The following is a 23,300-nucleotide window of genomic DNA, read 5'->3' on the forward strand; positions in this document are numbered from 1 at the left end:
ACACCCCTGCAATTTTGTCAGATAATACTCAGTTTCTTCCTGAAAATGATTGCAATCACAAATTCTTTGGTATTATTATCTTCATTTAATTTGTCTTAAATGAAAAAACACAAAAGAGAATCAAGCAAAAAGCAAAACATTGATTATTTCACACAAAACTCCAAAAATGGGCCAGACAAAAGTATTGGCACCCTCAGCCTAATACTTGGTTGCACAACCTTTAGCCAAAATAACTGTGACCAACCGCTTCCAGTAACCATCAATGAGTTTCTTACAATGCTCTGCTGGAATTTTAGACCATTCTTCTTTGGCAAACTGCTCCAGGTCCCTGATATTTGAAGGGTGCCTTCTCCAAACTGCCATTTTTAGATCTCTCCACCGGTGTTCTATGGGATTCAGGTCTGTACTCATTGCTGGCCACCTTAGAAGTCTCCAGTACTTTCTCTCAAACCGTTTTCTAGTGCTTTTTGAAGTGTGTTTTGGGTCATTGTCCTGCTGGAAGACCCATGACCTCTGAGGGAGACCCAGCTTTCTCCCACTGGGCCCTACATTATGCTGCAAAATTTGTTGGTAGTCTTCAGACTTCATAATGCCTTGTACACGGTCAAGCAGTCCAGTGCCAGAGGCAGCAAAGCAATCCCAAAACATCAGGGAACCTCCGCCATGTTTGACTGTAGGGACCGTGTTTTTTTCTTTGAATGCCTCTTTTTTTTCTCCTGTAAACTCTTTGTTGATACCTTTGCCTAAAAAGCTCTACTTTTGTCTCATCTGACCAGAGAACATTCTTCCAAAACGTTTTAGGCTTTTTCAGGTAAGTTTTGGCAAACTCCAGCCTGGCTTTTTTATGTCTCGGGGTAAGAAGTGGGGTCTTCCTGGGTCTCCTACCATACAGTCCCTTTTTATTCAGACGCCGACGGATAGTACGGGTTGACACTGTTGTACCCTCGCACTGCAGGGCAGCTTGAACTTGTTTGGATGTTAGTCGAGGTTCTTTATCCAACAGCCTCACAATCTTGCGTTGAAATCTTTTGTCAATTTTTCTTTTCCGTCCACATCTAGGGAGGTTAGCCACAGTGCCATGGGCTTTAAACTTCTTGATGACACTGCGCACGGTAGACACAGGAACATTCAGGTCTTTGGAGATGGACTTGTAGCCTTGAGATTGCTCATGCTTCCTCACAATCTGGTTTCTCAAGTCCTTAGACAGTTCTTTGGTCTTCTTTCTTTTCTCCATGCTCAATGTGGTACACACAAGGACACAGGACAGAGGTTGAGTCAACTTTAATCAATGTCAACTGGCTGCAAGTGTGATTTAGTTATTGCCAACACCTGTTAGGTGCCACAGGTAAGTTACAGGTGCTGTTAATTACACAAATTAGAGAAGCATCACATGATTTTTGGAACAGTGCCAATACTTTTGTCCACCCTCTTTTTTATGTTTGGTGTGGAATTATATCCAATTTGGCTTTAGGACAATTATTTTTGTGTTTTTTCATTTAAGACAAATTAAATGAAGATAATAATAACAAAGAATTTGTGTTTGCAATCATTTTCAGGAAGAAACTATTATCTGACAAAATTGCAGGGGTGTCAATACTTTTGGCCACAACTGTATACAACCTTCTACCAACCAAGCCATTGATGGCATGTAGAACTGTATACAGACCGAGCTATTGATGGCATATACAACCTTCTACAGACCAAGCCATTGATGGCATATACGACTGTATACAGACCGAGCTATTGATGGCATATACAACCTTCTACAGACCAAGCCATTGATGGCATATACGACTGTATACAGACCAAGCCATTGATGGCATGTGCAACCTTTTACAGACCAAGCCATTGATAACATATACAACTGTATTCAGACTGAGCCATTGATGGCATATACAAGTGCATACAGATTAAGCCATTGATGGCATCTACAATCTTATACAGATCTATTCCCTTTGTGCAAAGAGGCAGATGGGATTTTTACAAGTTTGTATTTGTCTAAAGGCATATATTTGCTTGATTCCACCATATATTTAGTAGATTTTATTATTTTTGATGGCTTTAACTTTTTATATCTGAATATTTGATAAATTGTAGTTGTAATTCTGGTTTCAAACTAATATATCATCAAATGAAACTCACTTCATTATGTTAGAACATTGTAGTTTGCATGGGATGTGAATGCTGTCTCTGCGTGCCAAGACCTGTCATGAGAAAGGGAAAATAAAACATGATTGCATGATCATAGACTGCAAAATTTGAAAACCTCCTTTCACCTGTTTGTATTGCGTTTGTTTAATCCTGGTTCAACAGTCTTGGGTACTAGATAATTTCTGTTCAATGTATGTACAGTAGTTGAATTTTATTTTTAAGTTTGTCTAGTTGTTGTGTGCTCTAATATTTTCCTATATGAGTATGCTTTTGTTCTGCATGACCTTGATTGAGTGTTTAAGGTCAAGCCAAGGCTATTTTCTATAGTGTTTGGTTGTTTATGGATTTTTGTCTTTTGACTGTAATAACACAGCATGCCATGCTTCTGCTCTCATACTTGGCTTTATTCTCTGCACACCAGTCCTGAATAGCTACAGTGCTCAACCGAATTATGGCGCACCCGCTTCCCCGGCAGGCACCAACCCAGCTCGACCTGGTGGATTCCCAGGGGCTAACAGCCCAGGCCCCGTGGCGGATCTCTATGGAACTGCTAGCCAAGACTCTGGTGTTGGTAACTACATTAGTGCTGCAAGTCCTCAACCAGGCTCTGGTTTTGGCCATGGAATTCCTGTAAGTTTCTTGATTATTTATTCTCTAAAAATTATTTGACTGTTGATTTATAAAGTCATTTAGATCAGGCTGTAAAGGGATGAGTAATAGCAGGAATGTATTTTTCTACCTGAATTTTTTTTTTTAATTCCAATAGACATGGACAATATGAACTTAAGCTTGGAGTTTGAGGTTTCTTAAACAATTAGCATAGTTTCCTTCAGAAACCTCTGTACACTTCAAGAATCTACTTCATATTTCATACTACCCATCATGGCAAACCATTACTACAAAGCAACTTGGGGCACTAGGTATCATTGTGGAAACCACCAAGTTGACATAGGGAGATCTATAGGACAATGTTCCCATTTGATAATTTATACAAATTAGTTCTCCTTCAAGCAAAAAATCTGTCTCTCTACTGCTACTGTGTGGAAGTAGCTACCACGTAAGTCAATGTCTGACCCTTTAACCATCATTGCTACTTGGCTTAGGATATTTAGCCAAACCAGAGTCTTCACCAAATGGAAAAAACACAGCTACCTCCAGTGCGTGGTACAAAGGAGCAAGCTTTCTTCCTCTTGTAGGAGAGCTAATTTACATAAATAGACCCCTTAATTGCTAAAGATAGTTATAGAACTAGAGAGTGCACTAGTAGAGCTAAACACATTGAGAGATGTATCACAAGTGTAGGAATTAGCTAGTATAATCTAGCCTTCATTTTTGAAGTGTAACTATAATATAGTCTGGTTTACCTTTTGCAGCCGATAACCTCTGTTACCTCTCTCACTATTGAATAGACTAAATGCACAGTTTTATATTAGAAGCCTCACTTAACCTATTGACACCCAATAGTATTGTCTTATATTGGCTGCTGCTGACATCATTAAAAGACTTCTTTCAAGACTGCACACTTCACTGCCCAAGATGTCCCTTCCATTACAAGGGTAACAGAGAACTATTGGCCATTATCCATTCATCCAGTAAGGTCATAGCAAATACATTTTACCCAATAGTTGGTCTTTAACCATACTATTTAACTTTTACTGCCCACCCCAATAAATTGCTAATTGGAGTTATCATATTCAAGACATCCTTTGTTATGGGGGCTTATACCACTACTGTGGAGAAGGGGGTGAGGAAGTACAAACTGTCATTTTTGTTGTTGCTAAAACCAATTTATGTATCTTAATGTGTTAATATATTTCTACTAACAATGCTGTACTTACACAAAGCATTATGCATATCATAGAGGTAAACCATTTCAGCAGGTGGCCTCTAGATGTAATCCTATTGATGTACTTCCAAAAGCTTACATAAAATATTCTAATCTATGAAATACAGTAAGCTTGAACATCAAGTGTTCTTATCCCAGTGTAGGTGATCAGCAATGCCCGTTCTGGAGAAGTCAGGACAGTATTGAAAATAGTGTACATTTTCCTTCTTGCTTTGCTCTAGTGGTATCCACTGCAATCATTGAGAAGAAATATGCAAACACACTACGGCCCCCTAATTGGGACTATAGTACACACATGTATAATCATGTAGTTTGAGGTTTCTCTGGGAGTCTAATTCAAAACCAAAAAGGAAAGAAAAACCCCTAAAGAGATCTTTTTAAACAATCGTTAATAAAAATAACAAATGTTCAAGCACAACCCAAATATTAGGGTGGTAATAGAGGGAGTAAGGGTAGCGGTCTAAGAATACGTATCATACTGGGTTAATACTAACTGCCCTTGGGGGGAAGACTACTTAGTGACTTCCCTGACCCACCTTATCCAGCATCAAATTGCATGTTTTCTCCAATCTGTAGGTGCCAGCTTCTAGTGCACAGATAATTATATTTCAATTTGCTGCAAGCAAAACATAATTTATGACAGTGATAGATTCAAAAGGCCCATGTTGATGTAAAATCACTGCAAGCCACCCTCTCTTACTAGATATGCAAATTTTAGATTAAGATAGAAGATAAAAAAGTTAAATGGGGGTGAATTTACAATATTTCCAGAGTTTATTATATATTTATATGGACTACATTGTTATACACCTTTAACTTTCACCTTACCATCATACATCCTAGGCCTCATTCAGGCATCCATTTTTTTGATCATACATAAAAATATCAGACTAATTTTCATTAGGTTGGCATCCATATGATGTTTGTGCTTTTCACGGACCCATAAACTTATAGGTGATTTTGATCCTTTGATCAAAAAGGACATGTTTCTTGTGATTTTTTTTTTCTTTTCTCTGTGGAGACACGGTTCACAGAAATCACAGACATGTGAGCAACACTATAAATTATAAAGGATATGTGTTCTATCTGTGAAATTCACGAATATAACATGTAAGTGAAAAATGGAGGTCTGAATGAGGCATTAACTTTATACTGTACCTTACACACATTGTTATACTTTACCTTACACTCTTTACCATTATACTTTACCTTACACGCCTTTCCATTATACTTTACCTTTCATACCTTACCGTTATACTTTACCTTACACTCTTTATCGCTATACTTTACCTTACACACCTTACCGTTATACTTTTCTTTACACTTCTTACCGTTATACTTTACCTTATACAACTTACAATTATACTTTACATTCCATACCTTGAGCTTCTACACCATACCGGTATACTTTCTTACATACCTCGACCTTATACTTTACTTTAGGGTAAATTCACACAGGGCATTTTTGTTGTATTTTTTTCTGCAGCAAAACCTGATCTTCTTGGCAGGAAAGAAGCTGTGGCAAAAACACAGGTTTAGGTGGGGGTTTTTTGTGCGGATTTGGTGCGGTTTTTTTCACTTTGTCAATGCTAATGTCCTTGACTTTTCAGCAGCAAAAATGCTGCATTTTTGCAGCGTTTTTCATCACCCATTTAACCCAATGGGTGAAAAAATGCTGAAAGAAACATGCTCTATGTCCAAAAAACGCACAAAATCCTGACGACACAAAAAAACAATGTGTATGCATGAGATTTCTGAAATCTCGTAGGCTTTGCTGGTACTGTAAAAAGCAGCTGAAAATTAGCATAACAAACGCCCAGTGTAAACATACCCTAATACTTCTTGTCCTTTCAGGAAGTGATTATAGCAGTTATCTTATCAGCAGAGACATGATTACAGTGACAGGGTATACCTTTATACACAGCTAATAAAGTATCCATCAAACACAATAGGTGATGTCACAGCTGACACTGTTCCTATTCCTTCACAATTAACTTTGCACAGGCTCATTAAACACTTCAATAAAAAAGATAGGGTTTGGGTCTGAATATTTTAGCTATGTACGTGTGTTGTTTCCTGAAACACAAGCAAAATATGAGTTTAAAAAAGCCACATTAGCCAATGTGAAAATGGTGAGATGTTTATTTTAGATGTTTAATACATATTGTGATATGTAGAAATAAATGCCAGTTTTTTAATAATACAATAATACGTTTAACAAAAAATCCTAATTTAGTCAATAGGTCGTTTTCTGATTACAGCTTCTCTTGAACAACCTTCTACAGTACCTTTTGCAATCAATCCTTATACTTTACATTATACACCTCAACCTTATACATTATCATTACACCTTAACTTTTTATTTTACCCTCAACCTTATACATCATCTTTACACCTTAACTTTTTATTTTACCCTCAACCTTATACATCATCTTTACACCTTATTTTTTATTTTACCCGCAACCTTATACATTATCTTTACACCTTACCTTTTAATTTCACATTGTATGTCTTAAGGGTTAGCTAAGCAAATAAAAATGCATAAGTCCATTCGATTCACAAGTCTTCCCTTTCAGATCTCTATGTAATAAAATATAGACCATCTTATAACTCCTGTTACAATTGTCTGTTAATGTTATCATCTTAAATGTGTTTTAGCCATGTTTCTTGGATAAAAGCCCTTGAATAGGAGTCACTGATGATTTTTTTTAACATATGCATGCATTTTTGTGATTTATTCTGTAACTAATTTTAAATTTTGACTGTGTAATTGTATAAGACTTACTGTGAGTTACTAACCTGTCAAAAAGACTATGACAAAATAAATTTTGTTGTACTGCTATGCTACTTTGATCTATAAATCTGGATGGAAATTTATCTTAGTCTATTTGCATGCATTTTTCGTTTTCAGACTGTAAAGTTGTTTGCTGTATGATGGCATGGATGTGCATTTAATTATTCAGAGGCTGCCAACCTTTTTTCTACTATGGCCAAAAATAATTGTGTAGCAGGGACAATAAAACCAAATTTTTGAAATGTTTAAGTGCCAGGTGACAAACAATATGACTTATAGTTGTCAATGGTTGCAACTCAGGTATTCACATGCATTACAATAAGTTTTTGTATTACAGCAGCACCAGTTGTAAAATATTATGGATTGCATGAATTGGCTCCATTGTCCAAGTTTGCACTTAATCTTTTGAATAAATATGGTCTATAATGAGGGACTTTAATACATAGAAAAGCTCACTATGCACAGTCTAATTCCTCTTTTTATTCAGTAATCTAGACCACTGATCTGTTCATATGTGGTGAAATATTGAGTACTTCTAACAATCGCAAAAACTTTTTAGAAAATGTCTTGACCTCTTGACCAGCCCTTCGCCAGGAAGTCCGTGTTACTGTTCGTGTTTGGCCCCCTGAACACTGGGTGTTTGTCGCCCTATTGTGTGATTGACAGCGCGACAAACACTCCTTCTGATCGGCAGTAAAATCATCTCCGCCTGTCAGATAGCTGCAGTTCCCACACTGTCAGAAGATAGTGTGAGTGCACAGCTGTGATTGGAGGTATAAAGTTTACCTCTGGTCACTGGTGTCAGCTGATGGGACTACTGATCTTAACAGCTGACGTCTGCTGCCGCTGATAACAGTGAGAGCAGGAGCTGCTGATGAGATTGTTCATCAGCCTGCGCCTGTGCTGTCAATAAATTATTTGAAAAAAAATAGTGGTGTGGGTTCCCCTGTAGTTTTGATAACCAGCCAGGCAAAACTCACAGCTGGGGCCTGCAACCCTCAGCTGTCAGCTTCAGCAGAGCTGGTTTTGAAGAATATAGGAGTCCCCACTCCAATTTTTTTTTAAACTGTTTAAATAAATAATTTAAAAAAAAAAGGCGTGTGGTCCCCCCATTTTTGACAATCAGCCAAACTAAAGCAGACCGCTGGGGGGCTTGTATTTTCTGGCTGGTAAGAAGCCATGGATAATTCCCCCCAGCCTAAAAATAGCATCCCGCAGCTTCCCAGAAAAGGCGCATCTATTAGATGCTCCAATTCTGATGCATTACCCGGCTTTTCCCACTTGCCCTGTGGCGGTGGCAAGTGTGGTTGATGTCACCTTTGTATTGTCCGTTGACATCAATGCCATGGATTAGTAATGGAGAGGCATCTATAAAACACCTATCCATTTCTAATCCTATTGTTGTATTGTAAATAAACACAGCCAGACTAAAGTCGTTTATTTGAAATAAAACAAAACACACTTTTCATTTTTTATTTTAAAATATCAAACACAGTTTTACATACCTAACACACATTCCACCGAAGCCCTTGTCTTCTGTAATAAAACAAAAATAAAAAACAACAGTATCCCTCTTTCTGTCCGATGTTCTGTCCCATGACGTAATCCATGTCTGGGGGGATAAGCAGTTTTCAACCTGAATGGTTCCAAGATGCGACCATCCAGGCTGGGAACCACTAATGAATGAGCTGCTGAGAGTGCAGCATCAGTGACTAGCAGTGACGTCATCAAAGTTACTGCCGGTCAGAAAGGCTGCGTTCCCACCTGAGCCAATGAACTGCGGTTATCTCAGTGAGGAAAAAGTCTCACGGTGCAGAGGCAAGTTCACTGCAGTTCAAATTCAGCGCAGTGAACTTCTCCCGGTGAACTTGCCTCTGCACCGTGACACTTTTTCTCACTGTGCTAGCGGTAAGATCACTGCAGTTCATTGGCCTGGCTGAGAAAGCAGCCTCAGTGACTGGCAGTAACATCGATGATTCAATGATGCCACCGCTGGCCACTGATGCTGCTCTATTATCAGCTCATTCATAAGTGGTTCTCCGCCTGGATGGTTGCATCTTGGCACCATCCAGGTTGAAAATGATTTATTCCCCAGACATGGATTACGGCATGGGACAGAACAATGGACAGGTGAGGGATACTGTTGTTTTTTTTTGTTTTTTTTATATTACAGAAGATAAGGGTTTCGGTGGAATGTGTGTTAGGTGAGTATAACTGTGATTGATTGATATTTTAAAATAAAAATAAAAAGTGTGTTTTGTTTTATTTCAAATAAAAGACTTTATACTTTACCATATGGCTATAGGATTAGTAATGGATAGGTGTTTTATAGACGCCTCTCCATTAGTAAGCTGTGGGCTTGATGTCACCTGACAATACAAAGGTGACATCAACCCCCTCAAATATGAACCCTACTTGCCATTGTTACAGGGCAAGTGGGAAGAACCGGGCAAAATGCCAGAATTGGTGCATGTAATTGATGCACCTTTTCTGTGCGGGTGCAAAGTTTTTGTAACAGTTCGGTCGGACCCAAACATCAGGTGTCCACCCATCTCTATTGATGTGCCCCAAAGTTGTTGATAAATCACAATAAGAGCGGAAATTTTGATAGGGCTAATTTACAAGCTGAATCCCCAAAGGCAGAATTCATGTTTTTTAGCCTATTTTAATATTCAAATGGGTTTTGGAGAAAGATGTTCTGTATTTTTAATTTTAGTAAGAACTCATACTGGTAATGGTAGCCATGGTCATCACTATGGTAATGCCACAGTTGAAACAATTGAGAAGCCACCATATAACGGATCATTATTAGTGATGAGCGAGCATGCTCAGATAAGGTGTTATTTGAGCACGCTCATGCGTTAATAGAGTATCTGGCATGCTCGATTACTGTTTTTGATTCGCCGTGGCTGCATGTCTCGCAGCTGTTCGACCGCCACAACACTGCAGGGATTGCCTGTTTGCTACTATGACTGTTTGCTAGGCAATCCCTGCATGTATTGCAGCTGTTCAACAGCCATGAGCTATGCAGCCACGGCGACTCAATCATAGTATTCGAGCTTGCTGAAGATACACATGAGCGTGGTCAGATGACACCTTATCTGAGCATGCGCACTCATCACTAATCATTCCAATATTTCTCAGTATAGTTTTTTTTTTATATTTTATTAATTTCGGAAAGTGTCTGAAAGCTATACCCATAACATCTTTGCAGCTTTACTTGTACTGTTTGTTCTGGTCAAACCAAGGTATCATATATTAGAGGCCAATATTTTAGAATGAGAATTTGTATTGTCCTTTACTGTAAATCTTAGTTTCTGCAATGCCAATGTCCAGAAGTTCAGATTATATGTGAAAATTAACTAAGGCTGGTTTCACACTTGCATTTTTTAGCGCTGTGCCTCCTGCGCTATCGTGCGCATGCGCATTTCTCCACTATATTTAACATGGGTGCACATGGTCTAGCGCATGCACGCGTTTATAAGCGTTTTCGTGTGCATGCTTTTTTTTGTAGTGTGCGCCTAGGCGCGCCAGACGCAACCTGTTGCATTTTTGGTCCGTCCGACCTCTCTCAAAAAAACGCATGTGCACGTTAGCGCACGGAATGCGCAAAAAAAAACAGCATTACAGTCTATAGGAACGCACGCGTGCGCTAGGACATGTGCACGCATGCGTTTAAAATCGCATGCGTTTTTTGAGTTAACATGGTGACAAACTGGTTAAATCGCATGCGCAAAAAAACCCGCAAACGCATGCAAAATGCATGATGCGTTTTTTTGCATGCGTTTGGTATGCGCATGAGGCGCCGCGCAAAAAAACTCCAGTGTGAAACTAGCCTAAACCCAGAGTTTCAGGGAGTACCCGTATGTGTTTTTTTCATGATGTACTTGAATTGGATGTTGGGTAGTGCAGTTTCAGGCAGATCCCAATGTGAATTAGTATACACAAACCCTTTAAGATGAATATCTTTAGTACACGTTATCAGTAAAATGCATTAAATGTCTATCATGTCCAAAGAGGGTAAGGTAATCTACTGCAGCCTTATCACTGTAGGAGTAGACAACGCCATATCTCAGTATAGTTTTGTCCACATGATTTATCAAATTGCCATATACAGAAGGATACATCAGACAATAATATTTCTAGTGGATACCAACTGGAGACACAGCTCTGTATTATGCAAACTTTCAACACATGTACTAAACAGTTAACCAGAATTTAGATTTATGCCTGTTGGGTATTTTTCAGAGACTGGTGATCTATTGATATGACCAGTGTGAGGTTCCAGCTCTGGGACTCCTGAAAAGAAAAGTTAATTATGGTACAATACCTTAATAGCAAACATCAGCATTTACCGTATATATTAGGGACAGTGGTGGTGTAGTGTGCATTACGAAAAGTGCTAGATCAGACTTTATTACAGCATGTACCCTACTATGACTTTACAAAAAGGCATAAGGTAATAAACTAAGTGTTTTTCAGTGCTCCAGGACTAGTCGGCTGTTGATCGACTTGAATATTAACATTTTACACCTATGTTAGGAGAATATGAGAAGCTGTATAGTGTTTTTTTGGAGATTCAATAGGATTATTGAGTAAACAGGGACATTTAAATACAAAGCTTTATTTACATTTTATCCTTAATTTTAAAATACACATTGATGCATTAATGGGGATCGGTCAACAAGTTTTTGCTATGTAATCTGAAAGCATCCTGATGAAGGGACAGAGACCCTGATTCCAGTGATGTGTCCCTTATAGTATGCTTGTAGTTTGGATAAAATTACTATTTTATCCACTGCAGATATCACAGTTCTAGGGATGCTGAGCTGTTTAGCAACCCACCACTAACTGACAGTTTCTTATGGACACTATACGTTAGCAGAAAGCAGCCAATCAATTGTGGGGCGGAGTTACACAGAGCAGGAGGACTACATGGCATGAGGCAGCTAGTCATCCAGTGATAATCTCCTGTTGATAATACACTGATTTTATTGAAACAACAACTCACCTCATTAAATGACTCATAGCTGAAATCAGGGTCTCTGCCCCTACAGTATGCTGGTCTCAGATTAAATGGCAAAAATCTGCTGACAAATTCCTTTTAATAAGAAAACTAACATTAATAGACCCAATGAGGCATCAGCTGGGATAATAATAATATACATCTACTATAGTAGTAACAATTTTCAGTTACAGTACTGGTTACTATCAATGTGGTACATTCCACAGTGTTAGACTATGGCAGCATACATTGGCTGTGCAGGTTTATAGACCTTTAACATTTTATGGGTATACATTTCAAACATTGAAAATTTAAATCCTCTGGACACATGTGACATGGGAAAAGATATTTTTTACCTGTTGGCCATAACCATGGATATTAAATTTCTGGCTGCAGTCTCCATTTCTTCATTAAATTTTACACCCCTTATATGTAATTTACAACCTGCTCCTAGCTTCATACTTGTCTCATACAGAGTGTCTCTCTTAGTTATTCATGCTGTATGTGAGTTCAGGATGTTGCTGTCCTCACTAGCTCTCATGTATCAGCACAGCTTCATTCCTGAAGTGATTTCCAATTCTTCAGCTCATGATAAATTTCTTCCTCCTTTGCACTGAGAGACACTCATGTTGAGGGGTGTGTGATTTCCCCCTTCCTTTAGTAGAGCCTCTCTTTTCACTATACACCGTATATGATCTCCCTGCACGGTGCCATGTGTGCTCCTATCCTTATATCTACTGTCTACTTCTTATATCTGCTATATTCTCTAAGGCAAAATAGCTAGGCTGCTGTCATCTCTTAAATTCTTATCTCTCTGCACTGTGATCTGCGGAGTACATCTTCCTTCCCTTCTATCTCTAACACTGAGAGAAGGGATGGAGACACCAAAGAATTCTGAGACCGCCAGAAGCTAAGTCCTGTCAAGTCTGTTTCACAAGCGGCTTTACAGACAGCTTGGTGAAACTGACACTATATCAGCAATATGATTTTTAATGGAGTATTTAAAACATTGATTAGTTTTTAGTTTGTGGGAAAAAAAATCAAAAATAAATTAAAGCTTTAAATTTAGGTTCAATTGCTTTGTTTGCCTGTTTTTTTGTGACATCCCTTATTTTCTGTTTAATAGTTGCAGCATTTTCTAATACAACTTTAGCTCAATCACTAACCCTTTGAACCTAGTTGATATCGTCTTCAGCATATCATGTCACCATAGTAACCTTTAAATCTCATCTGGTTCTCTTGCATTATCAAATAAGATGCATTATCATTCCGCTAACCTAAGTACTAAGGTAAATTACCCTCAACCTTCCAAACTTGTCTCGTTTCATCCCTCACCTGCCGGAAAAGCCCTCTGTGATTTAGAAAGCTTGGCTATGGTGACCTCTGGGCTGCTCAGATGAAAGCACAGGCTTGAAGTTGCAGTTTTGCTGTGCTAATATTTCTCTGCAGGGTCATTACAATGCACAGAGGAGGGAGGTTGGCAGCCTTTCTCAGTGGGATTCTGCGTATATTTTCTAATATTGTCTTACGAAGGTTAAGCAGTAAATGTCTCACAAGCTGTGGCATTGCAACTCACAGCAGCTACCACTGTTCGCACTGTTTATGCCTCGTAGTGATGAATTATACCTTAGCTGCAAATGTAACATGTTGTGGACAGCTACATACATGTGGGAAAAATGCACATTCATGCCACCCATGCCTTATCAAGCTGAAATGCAAAAATCTGTTCTTGTTGAATAGGGCACTGACAAACTCAACAATTGTACAATTTTAGGGGCCTTTGATTGCAACGGCTTTTACAAATGGATACCATTGAAACGTTTGAGGTGATTGGTTGCCATCTCGCTTTGAGGTATTCTAATTTCTACCATTATATTTGACTGAAATGTAATCTGCTGTCTTCAACCTCCCTTTGTCAACTCATAAATAGAGATGAGTGAATTTGTTCGGATTTTGTCCCCGAGTCTAATTTTGACATATTCGTGCCATATTGGCACACTATTTGTGCCGAATGTATGTCTTATGATCGGTTCTGAACATATCCAGTAATTTCTACTCCCATTGACTCTAATGACGTTCGGCTGTGAATGACGAATATTGCAAAAACATTATTCAATTCAGATCGTATTTGGAACCGAATCCGAACAAATTCGCTCATCTCTACTCACAAATATATCGCCTTACTTTTAACTCTGTGGTTTCTAACACCTCTTTCATCAGTCAGTCTGTTGTCCAGTTTGTAGAAGTTAATCTTGCTGCTGTTGTTCGTAATTAAAAATCACCTCTAATTAGGAATATTGTGTAGCGGTAAACAAAATATCCTGAACTATTTTTTGGAACAAATTTGTGAATCCTTCAGATATGTCCATATTTCTGCATTAAGACATCAAACCAAAACAAATGTGTCAAAAATATTAGATCGTCATTATTTTATTGATGAAAATTATCCAAAATCACAAGTGTATAAATGGCAAAAGAATGTGAACCTGTGATTTCAGTATCTGATGTGAGCCCCTTGTGCAGCAATAACTGCAGGTAAATGTTTTGGTGGTATTTGAACCAGTCCTGTACATTGGCTTGGAGGAATTCTAATTTTGTTGGTGGGTTTCTTCCATAAATTGCTGACTTTAGGTCCTTCCACAACATTTCTGTAGAATTAAGGTCAGAATTTTGACTTGGCCTAGTCCAAAAACTTGATCGGAATTCTTCTTTAACCAATCATTTTTAGCACAGCTTCTATGCTTTGGGTTAAAGTCCTGCTGCATGACTTGCGCTCTCTTGAGATTCATCTCGGGGACAAATGTCCTGACATTTTTCTTTAGAATTTGGTGAAATTTCAAATTATTTGTTCCATCAATGATGGCAAGCCGTACTAGTCCAAATTAAACAAAACATGTCCAAACCAAGATGCTACCACCACATTGTTTCACAGATGGTATATTTTTATACCATAATGCAGTATTTTTCTTTTCTCTAAAGCTAACTCTTCTAATTTAAACCTAAAACCTGTTTTTGGTCTCTTCCATCCAGAAAACATTGTTTCAGTTGCCTTCTGACTTTTCCAGATCTTTAGCAAACTGCAACGGCAGCAATGTAATTAGAGTTTTAGAATAAGACTCTATTAAAGGGACTGTCAGTACAGAATGACTGTTCAAATGAAGTCCCACCGCGCTCGGTGCATCATGGCAAAGCCAATCGTTTAAATACACCTTCCCCACTGCCGTTTTCCCTCAATCTCCACCCCCATCCTTGTCTTTGACAGCTCTGGCTTCATAGAGCCAGAGAAAGGTTGAGATGGATGGAAGGCAAAAAGGTGGGAAGGTGTAGGTAAATGATTGGCCCCGATGTAATGCACTCACTGAGCACTTGTACTTTGTTTGAAAAGTCATTCTGTGCTGATAGTCCATTTAAATCCCTGTTGTTCTTTAAATAACACAGGTCACCGACTCACAACTGATTTATCATCCCATTTATGGAAAACGCCAAACTTTCATTTCACCGTCACATTCTCGGCTAATCCTAATGGCTCAAATACTTTTGCCACTCATAGACATTTGATATTGCATCTTTTTCCTCAATAAAAAATGTAGAAAAGTCTAATATTTTTGACTAATTTGTTTGATTTGGTTCTCTGTTTGATTTGAAACTCTTAAGTGCCAGTGTAAAAATCTGATGCTGTTTTGAGGTTCTCAAGCTTTCCAACACCACTATAGGTAGGCAATAGGGACTTAATAGGCTTGACTATAGAATCACAACGAGTCACGTAATTCAATTGCACCTTGGATATTTTCTGTAAAAATGTTATTGTGATACATAGCAGCCCTATGTAGTCCAAAAGGAAACTTGGGACACTCTCTTGGCCTCCATATGGGGATTTTAGTTAAGTTTCACATCTTTTCCATTGCTTGCTGCAAATGGACACTGCAAAAGCAATGTGAATCTGCTCTTAAAAATGTATATGGCTGAGCTTTGGATTTACATTGAGTTGTAGTAAACCAATAAACACTCAACATTAATTAGTCCAGATAAAGATAAACTCATCTGATATCTTATGCAAATTAGCAAATTATTTATGAAAATTATATTTTTATGTCTATGAGGTGGGCGTTTGGTAAAACAAAACCATTTTAAGTCACAAATGAGACAAGAACTTCATATTGGATATACTTTAAGACTTGGCAATTGTGATTATTGCAGCCAATTAAAAGTCAATTGATAAGAATATTAATGTAGGGTGAAGTGCGGCAACGTATTCTCAAGGTACATTGTAATGTTACATATTCATAACAACCTTGTCTTTTATTACTGACCCACTTCTAAATTCTATTAGCCTCCTTTAATTAATAGGCAAATTCTAAACTATGATATGTTTGATCAAGTGTTTAACTTCCTCAAGAGTCTTGATATGTTACTTGTAGCTGTCAAATCACCTTAATGTGTTGGCACTTTACCTTTGAATGAAGAAAAAGACCATATTGAATCTGTGAATGCTCAAATCATTCCCGTATCCTAATAAATACTGTACTTTTCCAAACAAAGGCTGACAGCTTAGTTCCACTGCGCACAGAATGCCACTGTGCATAATTAAGCAATGTGCCAATACTGGAGTCAAAAGATGACATTCTTCCTCTAATAACTATGGAACAATTACTTGAAATTAAAAATGTTTAAACTATACAAAATCCAATTTAAGACATCACCTTAGCAAACCAAATTTGGAACATTGCCAGTTTTCTAACCTTTTTGCTTTTCCCTTGTTAATTATGTATGTATCTTTTTTAAAACTCTTTGCCAGTTCTGTATATACACTAAACTGTTTCTTCTGTTAGCAAAAGGAATTTCCCTTTGTTTATCATTAGGGATGATGGAAAAGCTTTGGATAAGAGCTTGTCCGAATAGCTATAGCGCTTTCCGAATAGCTGCATCGGTAACTCGGATACCTGGAGCGCTCCCGATATAAGGCTGTTCGGCACTGCAGCGACACGTGTCGCTGCTGTTTCACAGTCACAACGCATGTATGGAGAGCCCAACAAATAGGCTTTCCATGCATGTGTTGTTACTGTGAAACAGCCGCGTCACAGGCAGTTGCGGCGCCTAACAGATGGTTATTGGGAGCGCTCCAGGTATCCAGGTAACTGATGCAGCTATTCGGGAAGCGCTAAAGCTATTTGGATGAGCACTTATCCAAAGCTATTCTCTCATCCCTATTTATCATTCTTAGCAATCTAGGTTACCATTTGCTACAGTTGCTAAGCCAGAGCAACCACTCGGGCTCCCGTTATTATTTTCCAGAGGTCTTGTGGAAAACTAAAGGAGCTATGGTCAACTTTTTTTACTGTCCGCTAAATTTCTTAAGCAATCCCCAATATCTTTTTCAAGGGTGAATTAGAGTATGCTGTTACATTTTTATGGCATGTTAATCACATGACCGCCTTGAGTGTTTTTTTTTTTTAGTAGTTTTCTCATTAAGGATGCAGTCACCACACTGTTTCTTGACATTGATTTCAAAAATATCTTCTTTGAAAGTCTGCTGCAAATTTAATGCTAACTTGGTAGTAGTGTCTTTTTCTCCAGTCACCCTAAAAGCAAAGCCCAATTGTGTCTGAATGGCTAAAATATAGGGCTATAAGGGTTATGTGCCGACAGCTGATCGGCTTCAAAAAACATCACAGAAATGACGTAAAAATGTGAAATATACATCCATTTATTTGCAATGTTATTCCTCTTTTCTGTTTATATAAACAGTTTTTGGAGCATTTTTACCCACTTTCAGATTTTGAAAAATGTCTGGTGAGAAAATAAAGTGCATGTCACTTTTTGAAAACTGCTTGTGTGCACCAAACTAAGCACTGTCCAATCCAAAGGCAAGAAACTAAAAATTTCAGTAAAAAAAAATGTCTTCAAAAACCCTTCAAAATTTGTTTCAAAATGATAAATACTCCTTCAAAACTGCACAAAAATGGATAATTTCTTGGAGCAGTTTCCACTGGAAAAAAAATGTTTTTGAATCCCTTAAAAGCTCCATCTATCTACACATAGCTTTAAATGGGTTGTCTTTTTTCTGAAAAAGTTCTGTAAGTTGCAATAGTTCTAAAAATCCAGCGCCTCCTTCCACTTCTGCCACGTTCAGTGTTGTTTGTCTGCAGTGACGCAGCAAATCACTGAGCTCATCGGCTCTGTTATTGTATATGGCACAATGTATAGTCATGGCCAAAAGTGTAGAGAATGACACAAATATTATATTTTCACATGATCTGCTGCCCTCTGGTTTTTATGTGTGTTTTTCAGATGTTTTTATCACATACAGAAATATAATTGCAATCATATTATGAGTAACAAAAGGTTATATTGACAGTTAGAATGAGTTAATGCAGCAAGTCAATATTTGCAGTGTTGACCCTTCTTCTTCAGGACCTCAGCAATTCTCCCTGGCATGCTCTCAATCAACTTCTGGATCAAATCCTGTCTGATAGCAGTCCATTCTTGCAAAATCAATGCTTTTATTTTGTCTGAATTTGAAGGTTTTTGTTTGTCCACCCGTCTCTTGATGATTGACCACAAGTTCTCAACGGGATTAAGATCTGGGGAGTTTCCAGGCCATGGTCCCAAAATCTCTATGTTTTGTTCCCTGAGCCATTTAGTTATCACCTTTGCTTTATGGCAAGGTGCTCCATCATGTTGAAAAAGGCATTGTTGATCGCCAAACTGCTCTTGGACGGTTGGGAGAAGTTTCTCTTGGAGGACATTCTGGTACCATTCTTTATTCATGGCTGTGTTTTTAGGCAAGACTGAGAGAGAGCCCATTCCCTTGGCTGAGAAGCCACCCCACACATGAATGGTTTCAGGATGCTTGACAGTTGTCATGAGACAAGACTGGTGGTAGCGCTTACCTGGTCTTCTCCGAATAAGCCGTTTTCCAGATGTCCCAAACAATCAAAAAAGGGGATTCATCAGAGAAAATGACTTTACCCCAGTCCTCAGCAGTCCACTTCCTGTACCTCTTGCAGAATATCAGTCTGTCCATGATGTTTTTCTGGAGAGAAGTGGCTTCTTTGCTGCCCTCCTTGAGACCAGGCCTTGCTCCAAGAGTCTCCGCCTCACAGTGCGTGCAGATGCACTCACACCTGCCTGCTGCCATTCCTGAGCAAGCTCTGCACTGCTGGTAGCCCGATCCCGCAGCTGAAACACTTTTAAGAGACGGTCCTGGCGTTTGCTGGTCTTTCTTGGGCGCCCTGGAGCCTTTTTGGCAACAAGGGAACCTCTCTCCTTGAAGTTCTTGATGATGCGATAGATTGTTGACTGAGGTGCAATCTTTCTAGCTGCGATACTCTTCCCTGTTAGGCCATTTTTGTGCAGTGCAATGATGACTGCACGTGTTTCTTTAGAGATAACCATGGTTAACAGAAGAGAAACAATGATGCCAAGCACCAGCCTCCTTTTAAAGTGTCCAGTGGTGTCATTCTTACTTAATCATGACAGATTGATCTCCAGCCCTGTCCTCATCAACACCCATACCTGTGTTAATGGAGCAATCACTGAAACGATGTTAGCTGGTCCTTTTAAGGCAGGGCTGCAATGATGTTGAAATGTGTTTTGGGGGATAACGTTAATTTTTCTAGTCAAATATTGACTTTGCAAGTAATTAAGTAATTGCTGTTAAGCTGATCACTCTTTATAACATTCTGGAGTATATGCAAATTGACATTAGAAAAAATGAAGCAGTAGACTTTGTAAAAATTAATATTTGTGGCATTCTCTAAACTTTTGGCCATGACTGTACTTAAAGGTGGCAGTCGATATAGCTGCATGTCCGGTGGTTATTTATCTAAAATTGTTTGCCAGAAATGAAGAGCAAATAACTATAGAATCATAGAATCGTAGAGTTGGAAGGGACCTCCTGGGCCATCTGGTCCAACCCCCTGCTCAAAGCAGGATTCGCTAAATCATCCCAGTCAGATGTCTGTCCAGCCTCTGTTTGAAGACATCCATTGAAGGAGAACTCACCACTTCTCGTGGCAGCTTGTTCCACTCATTGATCACTCTAACTGTCAAAAAGTTTTTTCTAATATCTAATCTGTGTCTCCTCCCATTCAGTTTCATCCCATTGCTTCTAGTCTTTCCTTGTGCAAATGAGAATAAAGATGATCCTTCTACAATGTGACAGCCCTTGAGATATTTGTAGACAGCTATTAAGTCTCCTCTCAGTCTTCTCTTTTGCAAACTAAACAATCCCAAATCCTGCAACCTTTCCTCATAAGACAGGGTTTGCAGACCGGTCACCATTCTGGTTGCTCTTTTCTGAACTTGCTCCAGTTTGTTGATGTCTTTTTTAAAATGTGGTGCCCAAAACTGGACACAATATTCCAGATGAGGTCTGACCAAAGAGGAGTAGAGGGAAATAATGACTTCACGTGATCTAGACTGTATGCTTCTGTTAATACATCCTAGAATTGCATTTGCTTTTTTTGCTGCTGCATCACACTGTTGACTCATATTCAGTTTGTGATCTATTAGTATACCCAAGTCTTTTTCACATGTGCTGTTGCTTAGCCCAATTCCTCCCATTCTGTATATGCTTTTTTCATTTTTATTGCCCAGATGTAGTACTTTGCATTTTTCCCTGTTAAAAACCATTCTGTTAGTTGCTGCCCACTTCTCCAGTTTATTTATATCTTTTTGAATCCTCTCTCTCTCTTCTCTAGTATTAGCTATCCCTCCTAGCTTTGTGTCATCAGCAAATTTAATCAGTTTACCCTCAATTCCTTCATCTAAATCGTTGATAAAGATGTTGAACAATACAGGGCCCAGGACAGAGCCCTGTGGTACCCCACTTGAGACATTCTTCCAACTGGATGTGCAGCCATTTACGACCACTCTTTGGGTCCGATCACTAAGCCAGTTATGAATCCACCTAACAGTTGCCTTGTCCATTCCATACTTAGTCATTTTTTCAATAAGGATTGTATGAGATACTTTGTCAAATGCTTTGCTGAAGTCAAGATATACTATATCTACAGCATTTCCTTGATCCACCCAATCAGTGATTCCGTCATAGAAGGAAATTAAGTTAGTCTGACATGACTTATTAGTTACAAACCCATGCTGACTCTGTTTAATCACTTCATTCTTATCCAGGTACTGACATACATGTTGTTTAATAATTTGTTCAAAGATCTTTCCTGGTATAGAAGTCAGACTCACCGGCCTATAGTTGCCTGGGTCCACCTTCTTCCCTTTTTGAAGATAGGAACAACATTTGCTCTTCTCCAGTCTTCTGGGACTTCTCCTGTTCTCCAAGAATTTTCAAATATTATGGAGAGGGGTTCAAAAATTTCTTCTGCTATCTCCTTCAGTACTCTGGGGTGTAATTCATCTGGACCTGGAGACTTGAATTCATTTAGGTTAGCTAAGTGTTTCCTCATTATCTTTCTGTTTATAGATATCCTGGATTCTTCTATTCCCTTAATAGGACAGTGAAGAACAGTTGATGTCACATTTCCTTTCTGAGAGAAAACAGATGCAAAATAGGAATTTAAAAGTTCGGCCTTCTCAACATCCTGTCTTACCATTTCATCATTTTCATCCTGTAAAAATCCTATAGCATCTTTGACTTTTCTTTTACTTTTGACATATCCCCAAAATCCTTTATTATTGCTTTTGACATCTCTTGCAAGCCTATATAAATTGGATTTTGCATTTTGCTAATATATAAACAATATTCTATGTTTAAGGTGAAAATGTTTTTAGCCGCAGTTTTCCATGAACTTATGCTCAGGTGTAGGTGAGAAAAGCGTCCTGTTAAAGGGAATCTGTCACCTATTTTTAGCCCTATCAGCTGCCAGCACCGCCATCAGGGGCTTATCTTCATCATTCTGTAATGCTGTAGATAAGCCCCAGATGAAACCTGAAAGATAAGAAAAACAAGTTAGATTATACTCATCCCGGCATCCGGTCCGATGGCTTTCGTGGTCCGGCTCCTCCCATCTTCATACGATGCCGTCCTCCTTCTTTCTTCATACGGCGGCTCCTGCGCAGGCGTGCTTTATCTGCCCTGTTGAGGGCAGAGTAAAGTGTTGCAGTGAGCAGGCGCCAGACCACTGACTTTTCCCGGTGCCTGCGCACTGCAGTACTTTACTCTGCCCTCAACAGGGCAGATAAAGTAGGCCTGAGGAGCCGCAGCAGAAGTAAGAAGGAGGACGGCATTGTATGAAGATGGGAGGCACCGGACCGTGATACCCACTGCACCCGACCGCGCCCCCAGGTAAGTATAACCTAACTTGTTTTTCTTATCTTTCAGGTTTCATCGGGGGCTTATCTACAGCATTACAGAATGCTGTAGATAAGCCCCTGATGGCGGTGGCAGCAGCTGATGGTGCTAAAAATAGGTGACAGATTCTCTTTAAACCTTTTGCAACCATGTCATATTACTTTATATCATATGAGCACAAGGGGGAGATAGAGTGGGCTCAGGAACCGATTCCACACCATAATCTGCAGATCCTGGCTGTTATGTAAAAAGTAAAAAAAAAAATAATTTCAAATATAAATAAAAAAATTAAGCATATTTGCTATCATCATATCCATAAAATTCTGGTAGTCTGATTAATCAAAACATAAAGTTGTTTAAAAGGTATGGTGTACACTGAAAAGAAAAAAAAAACATGAAAGGCTAGAAATGGCATTTTTCATTCACAGCACTTCAAATAAAAAAAAAAAAATACAATAAAAAGCCATAGAATGAATCCGAAAACCTGTTTTTTTTTTGTTTGTTTTTTTATTTACAATGTTTCGATTCTTTTTAATTAAAATAGAAAAAAAATCATTGGTTTAGTATCGTAGTAGTCGCACTGACCTGATAAATCATATCAATGGGGCATTTTTGCTGCTAAATGAAAATTGTAAAAACAAAACCCCAGAAAAAGCAGTGATGGAATTGTTTGTTTTCCACTATTTTTCCCCTCTTGAATTTTTTTCTCTACGTTATTCAGTATATTGTATTGTAAAATGAATGGTGTGACTCAAAAGATAAAGTTATCCTGTTAAAAAAAACTTGCTCCTTTACAGCAAAATAAGGAAAAAAACAAAAATGCAGAACTGGAAAACTGTCTAGTCACAGAGGGGTTAAGGTTCTTCTTTTTCTTACACGTGGCCATTTAAATGGATGATTAAATGGATTCTCAAACACTTTATCTAGACACATTTTAATCATGCAAGGTGTTTTATAGTCCTTATTACAAACTTTTAAGCAACAGAACTTCGTATGCATTTACATAGCCAATAAGAATTTTCATGGTAGTACTTTTCACCTTTTTCTGTTTTGAGTTGCAATTGGGGAATATAACTACAGATTATACTCTAGTCAATTTCCCTTTAACCACTCCTTCCTTCCTTTAGCCGACTCCCACCTGGTCCCTGATAAATTCACGAAAGAATCTATCCAAGGCACCATAGTGAGAGTATGCTGCTATGTTTTTATATTTTGGCTTGACAAAGTCTATTTTGTG

The 23,300-nt window shown here is 38.5% G+C and overlaps 1 protein-coding gene across 2 annotated transcripts in view; it reads left to right on the forward strand.

Annotated features, from left to right (window-relative positions):
* Window positions 1-23,300, forward strand: part of MSI2 (musashi RNA binding protein 2) — a 713,954-nt gene that overhangs the window by 672,705 nt on the left and 17,949 nt on the right. For both annotated transcript variants that reach the window (XM_073562118.1, XM_073562119.1), the window contains 2 exons: window positions 2,573-2,781; window positions 13,571-13,648. In XM_073562118.1, coding sequence (XP_073418219.1) covers window positions 2,573-2,781; window positions 13,571-13,612 — 251 coding nt within the window. In that variant the 3' untranslated portion in view covers window positions 13,613-13,648. The remainder of the gene's footprint in view (window positions 1-2,572; window positions 2,782-13,570; window positions 13,649-23,300) is intronic.

Source organism: Dendrobates tinctorius, unplaced genomic scaffold, assembly GCF_039654945.1.
Source record: "Dendrobates tinctorius isolate UK_male_01 unplaced genomic scaffold, ASM3965494v1 ptg000338l, whole genome shotgun sequence".
In the NCBI taxonomy this organism is placed as follows: Eukaryota; Metazoa; Chordata; class Amphibia; order Anura; family Dendrobatidae; genus Dendrobates; species Dendrobates tinctorius.